Source organism: Borostomias antarcticus (genome assembly GCF_949987555.1).
Source record: "Borostomias antarcticus genome assembly, contig: scaffold_136, whole genome shotgun sequence".
Lineage (NCBI taxonomy): Eukaryota > Metazoa > Chordata > Actinopteri > Stomiiformes > Stomiidae > Borostomias > Borostomias antarcticus.
This window is the reverse complement of record NW_028176316.1, coordinates 274,826-284,816: the sequence shown is the minus strand read 5'-3', so window position 1 is coordinate 284,816 and position 9,991 is coordinate 274,826. Positions and strand designations below refer to the sequence as shown.

At 49.2% G+C, this 9,991-nt stretch overlaps 1 protein-coding gene across 3 annotated transcripts; it reads left to right on the top strand.

Moving 5' to 3' along the window:
- The first annotated feature begins 389 nt into the window (after positions 1 to 389).
- Positions 390 to 9,403, top strand: tarbp2 (TAR (HIV) RNA binding protein 2). 3 transcript variants are annotated; one of them, XR_014631226.1, is made up of 8 exons: positions 390 to 615; positions 4,774 to 5,103; positions 5,255 to 5,339; positions 5,837 to 5,954; positions 6,316 to 6,443; positions 6,662 to 6,854; positions 8,245 to 9,179; positions 9,217 to 9,403. XR_014631226.1 is itself a non-coding variant. In XM_084462582.1 (7 exons), exons 1-7 carry the CDS (start codon positions 563 to 565, stop codon positions 8,400 to 8,402), a joined length of 1,050 nt encoding a protein of 349 aa, XP_084318708.1. In that variant the 5' UTR covers positions 390 to 562; the 3' UTR covers positions 8,403 to 9,403. The 3 variants fall into 3 exon arrangements, 2 of the variants coding, with proteins under 2 accessions (XP_084318708.1, XP_084318707.1); XM_084462582.1 differs by having other exon boundaries at positions 5,270 to 5,339; positions 8,245 to 9,403; XM_084462581.1 differs by having other exon boundaries at positions 8,245 to 9,403.
- Positions 9,404 to 9,991: the final 588 nt, after the last annotated feature.

The following is a 9,991-nucleotide window of genomic DNA, read 5'->3' as shown; positions in this document are numbered from 1 at the left end:
ATAAACTGACTGCCGCCCCCTAGAGGTGAAAGTGAGCAGTCCAGTCAGTCATTAGGGTGGTACCCTCGTCTCCTCTCTGGCGGGGTCAGGGGTGATGAGTCAGGGGTGAAGATGCTCTCGGTTTGTACCCTGGATCTTATAACTGCAACAGGAACGACTGATCTGACACGTGATCTGCAAAACCACCCAGCATCTCCATGCGCAGTCTCGACGCTACATAGCCCCACCCGTCTGGGAGGGAAACGGAGCACACCATATCCCAAATCGAGGATCGGATAGTAGCCGCCCAGTGGACAGGGTTCAGGGTTCAGGGTTCAGGGTTCAAGTGCTTCAGCAGCTCCTCCAGACAGCAGCGTGTCGGTGGGCCGGTGGAAGAGGGGTTAGGGTTAAAGAGGGTCTGTGGTGTTGGGGGGGACCTGCGACCCTGTCTCTTGTGGTGGGGTTAGGGTTAGTGTGTTGTGTTAGGGGTCTGTGTTGGTCAGCTGATGAGAGCAGGGGTCTGTGGTGTTGGGGGGGGACCTGCGACCCGAGACCGATCTGCTCTCTCTTCGTCCTAAAGGGAATGACCGAGGAGATACCACCAGCCAGCTGTGAGAGAAACTCTGGGGGCTCCAGGTAACCACGCAGTGCCTAGCAGGCTAACACAGCACTAGCTAACACAGCACTAGCCTGCTAACACAGCACTAGCTAACACAGCACTAGCCTGCTAACACAGCACTAGCCTGCTAACACAGCACTAGCTAACACAGCACTAGCTAACACAGCACTAGCTAACACAGCACTAGCTAACACAGCACTAGCTAGCTAACACAGCACTAGCTAACACAGCACTAGCTAACTAACACAGCACTAGCTAACACAGCACTAGCTAACATAGCACTAGCCTGCTAACACAGCACTAGCCTGCTAACACAGCACTAGCTAACACAGCACTAGCTAACACAGCACTAGCTAACACAGCACTAACATAGCACAGCACAGCACTAGCATAGCACAGCACTAGCTAACACAGCACTAGCTAACACAGCACTAGCTAACACAGCACTAGCTAACACAGCACTAGCCTGCTAACATAGCACTAGCTAACACAGCACTAGCTAGCTAACATAGCACTAGCTAACACAGCACTAGCTAACACAGCACTAGCTAACACAGCACTAGCTAACACAGCACTAGCCTGCTAACATGGCACTAGCTAACACAGCACTAGCCTGCTAACACAGCACTAACACAGCACTAGCCTGCTAACACAGCACTAGCCTGCTAACACAGCACTAACACAGCACTAGCCTGCTAACACAGCACTAGCCTGCTAACACAGCACTAGCCAACATAGCACTAGCCAACACAGCACTAGCCAACACAGCACTAGCTAACACAGCACTAGCTAACACAGCACTAGCCAACACAGCACTAGCTAGCTAACACAGCACTAGCCTGCTAACACAGCACTAGCCAACATAGCACTAGCTCACACAGCACTAGCTCACACAGCACTAGCTCACACAGCACTAGCTAACTAACACAGCACTAGCTCACACAGCACTAGCTCACACAGCACTAGCTCACACAGCACTAGCTCACACAGCACTAGCTAACACAGCACTAGCCTGCTAACATAGCACTAGCTAACACAGCACTAGCTAGCTAACATAGCACTAGCTAACACAGCACTAGCTAACACAGCACTAGCTAACACAGCACTAGCTAACACAGCACTAGCCTGCTAACATGGCACTAGCTAACACAGCACTAGCCTGCTAACACAGCACTAACACAGCACTAGCCTGCTAACACAGCACTAGCCTGCTAACACAGCACTAACACAGCACTAGCCTGCTAACACAGCACTAGCCTGCTAACACAGCACTAGCCAACATAGCACTAGCCAACACAGCACTAGCCAACACAGCACTAGCCAACACAGCACTAGCTAACACAGCACTAGCTAACACAGCACTAGCCAACACAGCACTAGCTAGCTAACACAGCACTAGCCTGCTAACACAGCACTAGCCAACATAGCACTAGCTAACACAGCACTAGCTCACACAGCACTAGCTCACACATCACTAGCTCACACAGCACTAGCTCACACAGCACTAGCTCACACAGCACTAGCCAACATAGCACTAGCTCACACAGCACTAGCTCACACAGCACTAGCCAACATAGCACTAGCTCACACAGCACTAGCTCACACAGCACTAGCTCACACAGCACTAGCTCACACAGCACTAGCTAGCTAACACAGCACTAGCTAACACAGCACTAGCTAACACAGCACTAGCTAGCTAACACAGCACTAGCTAACACAGCACTAGCTAACACAGCACTAGCTCACACAGCACTAGCTCACACAGCACTAGCTCACACAGCACTAGCCTGCTAACACAGCACTAGCTAACACAGCACTAGCTAACACAGCACTAGCTAGCTAACACAGCACTAGCTAACATAGCACTAGCTAGCTAACACAGCACTAGCTAACACAGCACTAGCTAACACAGCACTAGCTAGCTAACACAGCACTAGCTAACATAGCACTAGCTAGCTAACACAGCACTAGCTAACACAGCACTAGCTAACACAGCACTAGCTAACACAGCACTAGCTCACACAGCACTAGCCTGCTAACACAGCACTAGCTAACACAGCACTAGCCTGCTAACACAGCACTAGCTAACACAGCACTAGCTAACACAGCACTAGCTAGCTAACATAGCACTAGCTAACACAGCACTAGCCTGCTAACACAGCACTAGCTAACACAGCACTAGCTAACACAGCACTAGCTAACACAGCACTAGCTAGCTAACACAGCACTAGCTCACACAGCACTAGCTCACACAGCACTAGCTCACACAGCACTAGCTCACACAGCACTAGCCTGCTAACACAGCACTAGCTAACACAGCACTAGCTAACACAGCACTAGCTAACACAGCACTAGCTAACATAGCACTAGCTAGCTAACACAGCACTAGCTAACACAGCACTAGCTAACACAGCACTAGCTAGCTAACACAGCACTAGCTAACATAGCACTAGCTAACTAACACAGCACTAGCTAACACAGCACTAGCTAACACAGCACTAGCTAACTAACACAGCACTAGCTAACACAGCACTAGCTAACTAACACAGCACTAGCTAACTAACACAGCACTAGATAACACAGCACTAGCTAGCTAACACAGCACTAGCTAACACAGCACTAGCTAACACAGCACTAGCTAACACAGCACTAGCTCACACAGCACTAGCTCACACAGCACTAGCTCACACAGCACTAGCTCACATAGCACTAGCTCACACAGCACTAGCTCACACAGCACTAGCTCACACAGCACTAGCTCACACAGCACTAGCCTGCTAACACAGCACTAGCTAACATAGCACTAGCTAACACAGCACTAGCTCACATAGCACTAGCTCACACAGCACTAGCTCACACAGCACTAGCTCACACAGCACTAGCTCACACAGCACTAGCTCACACAGCACTAGCTCACACAGCACTAGCTCACACAGCACTAGCTCACACAGCACTAGCTCACATAGCACTAGCTAACACAGCTTAGTTAGTTAGTTAGCTAGTTAGTTAGTTAGTTAGCTAGTTAGCTAGTTAGTTAGCTAGTTAGTTAGTTAGCTAGTTAGTTAGTTAGCTAGCAGTTAGCTAGTTAGTTAGTTAGCTAGTTAGTTAGTTAGTTAGTTAGCTAGTTAGTTAGTTAGTTAGTTAGTTAGTTAGTTAGTTAGTTAGTTAGTTAGTTAGCTAGTTAGTTAGTTAGCTAGTTAGCTAGTGAGTTAGTTAGCTAGTTAGTTAGCTAGCTAGTTAGTTAGTTAGTTAGTTAGCTAGTTAGTTAGTTAGCTAGTTAGTTAGTTAGTTAGCTAGTTAGCTAGTTAGTTAGCTAGTTAGTTAGCTAGTTAGTTAGTTAGCTAGCTAGTTAGTTAGCTAGTTAGCTAGTTAGCTAGTTAGTTAGTTAGTTAGCTAGTTAGCTAGTTAGCTAGTTAGTTAGTTAGTTAGCTAGTTAGTTAGTTAGCTAGTTAGTTAGCTAGTTAGCTAGTTAGTTAGTTAGTTAGCTAGTTAGTTAGCTAGTTAGTTAATTAGCTAGTTAGTTAGTTAGTTAGTTAGTTAGTTAGCTAGCTAGTTAGTTAGCTAGTTAGTTAGCTAGTTAGTTAGTTAGTTAGCTAGTTAGTTAACTAGATAGCTAGTTAGTTAGCTAGTTAGCTAGTTAGTTAGCTAGTTAGTTAGCTAGTTGTTAGCTAGTTAGTTAGTTAGCTAGTTAGCTAGTTCGATGGCCAGCTAGCTGCTACGTACTGTGAGCTATTTAGCTCTTTATCTAGGTAACGACGTCCATAATAGCCGCTTGACCGCTGGCCAGATCTGTTCGAGCGCCACGCTATTACGTGTCTGTAGTTAGATAGCATCTTTTAACGTGTCTGTAGTTAGATAGCATCTTTTAACGTGTCTGTAGTTAGATAGCACCTTTTAACGTGTCTGTAGTTAGATAGCACCTTTTAACGTGTCTGTAGTTAGATAGCACCTTTTAACGTGTCTGTAGTTAGATAGCACCTTTTAACGTGTCTGAAGTTAGATAGCACCTTTTAACGTGTCTGTAGTTAGATAGCACCTTTTAACGTGTCTGTAGTTAGTTAACTAGCACCTTTACAGATTCCTAGTGTCGGTCAGAATCTGAATGTCCCCAGTAATGATGGGGGACTCAAGCACCCTGTCTCCCCCTCTGTCTCCCCCTCTGTCCCCCGCGCTAGTGTTGAGCAAATGCTGGCGGTGAACCCCGGCAAGACGCCCATCAGTCTGCTGCAGGAGTATGGGACGCGGATAGGAAAGACCCCCGTGTACGACCTGCTGAAGGCCGAGGGTCAGGCCCACCAGCCCAACTTCACATTCCGCGTGTCCGTCGGAGACATCAGCTGCACCGGCCAAGGGCCCAGCAAGAAGGCCGCGAAGCACAAGGCAGCCGAGGCTGCCCTGAAGATGCTGAAAGCAGGCCTAGGAGGTCCCGTTGTCTTGGGAGGAGGAGGAGGAGGAGGAGGAGGAGAGGGATTCGTTGGGGCAGAGGCAGCTATTGAAGGAGAGAGGTGAGTGGACGCCTCAACACATTCATGAAACCAATTGTACAATCCTTGCGCATTACCGTCTCAAACGATACAACTAACGTAACGCTATGCCAGTAGCCCATACGCAAGCATGTGGTCTGTGTGATACGCAAGCATGTGGTCTGTGTGTGAGGTCTCTCTCTCTTAGCCCCCCGGTAGAGATGAAGACCTCCGGTGCGTCGCAGCAGTCAGAGTGCAACCCTGTGGGGGCCCTGCAGGTGAGCCCCGCCCACACGGACATCTCTAATCAAACCATGATGACACCCCCCGTAGGCGGATGATGATGATGGGCCCCTGGGCACAGACACGTAAAGGCCCCCCCCCCCATTTCATTTATCACCTTTTTTAATTTGCCCAATGAGACGGCATCCGAATCCAATTTGAAGATAATTAGAGAAATCTCACAATAAAAGCATCTTTACCAGCTCGGTTTTGACTTGAGGGACGTAGTGGGGAGGACTTGAGTTTTGGATTTCTCAACTACGGGCCCAAAACAGTTGAAGGGCCCATATTGCTTGGAGTACTCAGCCCTTCTAAAGTAGGCCTACTACAGATAAACACTCATTTAAAAAATTATAATGATAGTTTCTTTCTTGTGACTTGTTATTGACATGAATGACTAAGCCCTTTGACTACCACAAGAAAGGGCCCCTGAGCTCTTGGGCCCCTGGGCCCGGTAGGTAATCTGTGTTCGCCCCCCTGACTGCTCTGTCAGGAGCTGGTGGTGCAGAAGGGCTGGCGTCTGCCAGAGTACACCGTCACCCAGGAATCAGGCCCCGCCCACCGCAAGGAGTTCACCATGACCTGCCGCGTGGAGCGCTTCGTGGAGATCGGTACGTCATCGGATGGCGGTGGCAGTCAAAATGTCCATATAATAAAATTAGCCAAGTTTGATCCCATATTTGAACATTTGTCATCAGAGGGATCATCCCTCTTAAGCACCTATTGTATTTGAGATTGCTATTCTTGCACTTTGCCTTCAGCACTAGATTATGCTCTTAGTCACTTTTAGAAAGAAGATGCACTTGTGAGTTCTGGCAAGTAGTAGTACATTGGCTCTTCCTACGTTGAATGCAATTATTGTTAGTCGCTTTTGATGAAAGTGTCAGTTAAATGACGGTAATGTAATGTAACTATGTTGAGATTCTTCTCCCGGTCTGTGACTGACCCGGTCCGCTGCGGTCGCCCCCTCAGGAAGCGGCACGTCTAAGAAGCTGGCCAAGCGCAACGCGGCGGCCAAGATGCTGTCGCGTATCCATGACGTCCCCGTGGACCTGAGAAGCAGCCACGAGGTGGAGACGGAGGAGGACACCTTCAACATGGTGAGCAGGGCGACGCCCACCGGCCCCGGCTGGACGACCGAGCACCAATAAACACACGATAACGCAGCTCTGCTCTTCTGACGCGTCACTCAACTGTTCCCTGGTTGAATCACGGCGAGTTTGGATACACGGTCATCGGCGTGAGGTCACACCGTGCACTCCACACGAGTCGGTTGAGTTGACATTGCGGATGTTTGTTTCGCCTTTCCCCGCCGCAGCACATGGGCAACCGGGCGGAGTCGGGGAAGTGTAAAGGGTTCGGCTGCACCTGGGACTCCCTGCGCAACTCTGCAGGGGAGAAGATCCTGCAGCTGCGCAGCCACCCTCTGGGCATGCCCAACTCCAGCTTCTGCTCGCTGCTCAACGACCTCTCCGAGGAGCAGCGCTTCGACGTCAGCTACCTCGACATCGGTACGTCAGAAAACACAGGCCTCCGCTGACCAATCACAAGCTCACACAGAAGTCATATCCACCTTCTACAACTGTTTTTTTTATTGTCACTGCTTTTCTATAATCCAATATGAGAAATTTACTGTAAAATGACCTGCCAGTCTGAGGATAGTTTCCAATCATTGGTATGATAATAACCTGACTTACTGTAGTCTCACAGAGTCACATGTCCGCTAGCCAGCCAATGAAATCGCATGATCGCGCGCCCTCCGTGGTTCGATCGCTTGTGGGCGTTTCAATCGGTTTCACTTCCTGTCACCCGCCGCCATCACCAGTTGACTTAAATGTGTCCATAGGATTGTTAATATGGCATTTCAGACGAGAAAGTGACCATGTAGATTCTCAATGTGTGGTCAGTTGATCAAAATAAGCCCTGGCCTTCACGCTGGCCAGGGTCTGTTAAAGGACAATGCTCGTTTTTGACAACCTGGACCTTATTTACGACATATTATAAGACGTTTGACTCACCGAGATCACTTTGGTGTAGTTCGGAGGCATGTAGAAGAAATTTAAAATCCAGCGCGAGCCAGTATATCCATGTAATGGCGGTGGTCGGGGCACCGAGAATGCAGTTTCTAAAAATCTATTTTCTGCCGCGAAACGGTTGTTTTCATCAATCTGTCATGATGAATCACTAGTTGTGCTTACATAGAGCATAACTGTTGTGGTTTTCACATGCCATGATCTTTAGAAACGTCTTTCGAAACGAAATAGCTTCCTCACTTGCTCCAGCACGCATTCGCACAGCGCGCAATTGTTGCTCCAGCACGCTGTGCGCATGCGTGCTGGAGCAAGTGAGAAGTGTGAAAACCACAACAGGCCTATGCTCTATGTAAGCACAACTAGCGATTCATAAAGACAGATTGATGAAAACAACCGTTTCGTGGCAGAAAATAGATTTTTAGAAGCTGCATTCCCGGTGCCCCTACCACCGCCATTACATGGATATACTGGCTCGCGCTGGATTTTAAATTTCTTCTACAGGCCTCCGAACTACACCAAAGTGATCTCGGTGAGTCAAACGTCTTATAATATGTTGTAAATAAGGTCCAGGTTGTCAAAAACGAGCATTGTCCTTTAACCCCTTTTACGAAGTAAAAAAAAGCCCTCTCCCGATTGGACACCGCCACGCGAAACCCCCAGGAGTCCAGAACAGAGCAGCCTCGGTCCATTTCATGCAAATTAACTGTGAATCCGCGTCGCTTCGCCCGCCCCTCTGCGTTGGTCTTGAATCGGTGGCGATATGTTTAGCGAGACGTCGCTGGCTAGCGGACACGCCCGGTCAGTAGGGAGCTCCCTGTGGGACTGGTGGGGATCTGATGCGTGTTGTGACTCTTGCCCCTCCCCCCAGAGGAACGCAGTCTGAGTGGGCTGTGCCAGTGCCTGGTGGAGCTGTCCACCCAGCCAATAACGGTCTGCCACGGCTTCGCCCCCAGCCAGGACGCCGCCCGCGCCAGCGCCGCCCACAATGCACTGCAGTACCTCAAAATCATGGCCGGGGGGAAGTGACGTCGCCCCGACCAAACTCCCGGCCCGGGAACTCTCTCTCTCACGGAACGGAACGGAATGTTCCGGACAGAAGCGCTGCAGATGGCGGCCTGAGGAAATGACCCAAAGCGATGTGTTGAAAAGCCCTGAATGAATTACTGCCCCAGAATAACTACCCCAGAATAACTACCCCAGAATAACTACCCCGGAGTGTCTGAGACTCCTCCTGCCCTTTGTCACAGAGCCCTTATGTGAATCATCCTCTTCATTTCTATATGAAGAGCCCAGTCCAGCCCCACAAAGCCCAACGCCACCTGACTCAACCACGCCCTCCCTAGCCCCGCCCACACCCCCCTCTGTGCCCCTGCCCTCCAATCAGACGGAAGCTTCCAGACACCTGTCCTGCCGCTGCTGCTGCTGACAGAGATGTGGACTCTGCTCAGAGAGGAAGAACCAAACCCCCCTTTTAGAGTCGGCCGCTCGATCTATCGGACACAAACACGCCGTCGGTCCCACTTTTGAAATTGGATAATTGCTGAGTGAAAGAAGAACAGTCCAATCAGAACACATCCGCCTAGTCTAGCGTCATTCCATTTCTACTAATCACAAGTTCACTCATCCATCACATGGTGATTTATGGTGATGTTTATTTCAGAACATTTGAAGTTGACAAAGTCAGAGTTGTGTTCAGGAGAGGTGAGCAGCTGTTTGTGACAGGATGGGACCCAAGACACTGCATGGACATCATCGTCTAGATCAGTTACCCCAACATGACTAGCCCTGGCTCGTCTGGATCAGGTACCCCAACATGACTAACCTGGCTCGTCTAGATCAGTTACCCCAACATGACTAACCCTGGCTCGTCTAGATCAGTTACCCCAACATGACTAGCCCTGGCTCGTCTGGATCAGTTACCCCAACATGACCAACCCTGGCTCGTCTAGATCAGTTACCCCAACATGACTAACCCTGGCTCGTCTAGATCAGTTACCCCAACATGACTAACCCTGGCTCGTCTAGATCAGTTACCCCAACATGACTAGCCCTGGCTCGTCTAGATCAGTTACCCCAACATGACTAACCCTGGCTCGTCTAGATCAGTTACCCCAACATGACTCACCCTGGCTCGTCTGGATCAGTTACCCCAACATGACTAACCCTGGCTCGTCTGGATCAGTTACCCCAACATGACTAACCCTGGCTCGTCCTTGTCTCGTTCAGGAGAGTGCAGTGACTGACCGTCTGTTGACCAGTGGTTATGTGCCGTCATTATTTTAACCCTGTTTTTAAAAGTACTCGAGACTAATTATTGTACAAATCTAGTTTTACGTGGCCCGTGGTATTTAGTTCCCTCAAAGATGAATATCAGTTGCAGGCGGCATTTAAAAAGAATTTGAGATATTCGACAACTTGTTTTTGCAGACAAACTTGATTTGAAAATGTCCTCATCGTCTGCTGTTAGAGTAGGTTCCTCTTTCCTGCTCCACGGGGTTTAAAACAAGTTCTGACTGGAGATTTGCTACTTTTAATTTTGAACCCCCCTTTGCTTCAGGGGTCATTCATGAGTGTTTGACCAGTGTGGATCTGTTGTAATGTGTCTTGTGGCCAGC

Coding starts and splice junctions, on each gene's coding strand:
- tarbp2 (XM_084462581.1), top strand. CDS start 563: ATGACCGAGGAGATACCACCAGCCAGCTGTGAGAGAAACTCTGGGGGC. Junction 5,340..5,836: donor ACCCTGTGGGGGCCCTGCAG/GTGAGCCCCGCC, acceptor CTGCTCTGTCAG/GAGCTGGTGGTGCAGAAGGG. Junction 5,955..6,315: donor GGAGCGCTTCGTGGAGATCG/GTACGTCATCGG, acceptor TCGCCCCCTCAG/GAAGCGGCACGTCTAAGAAG.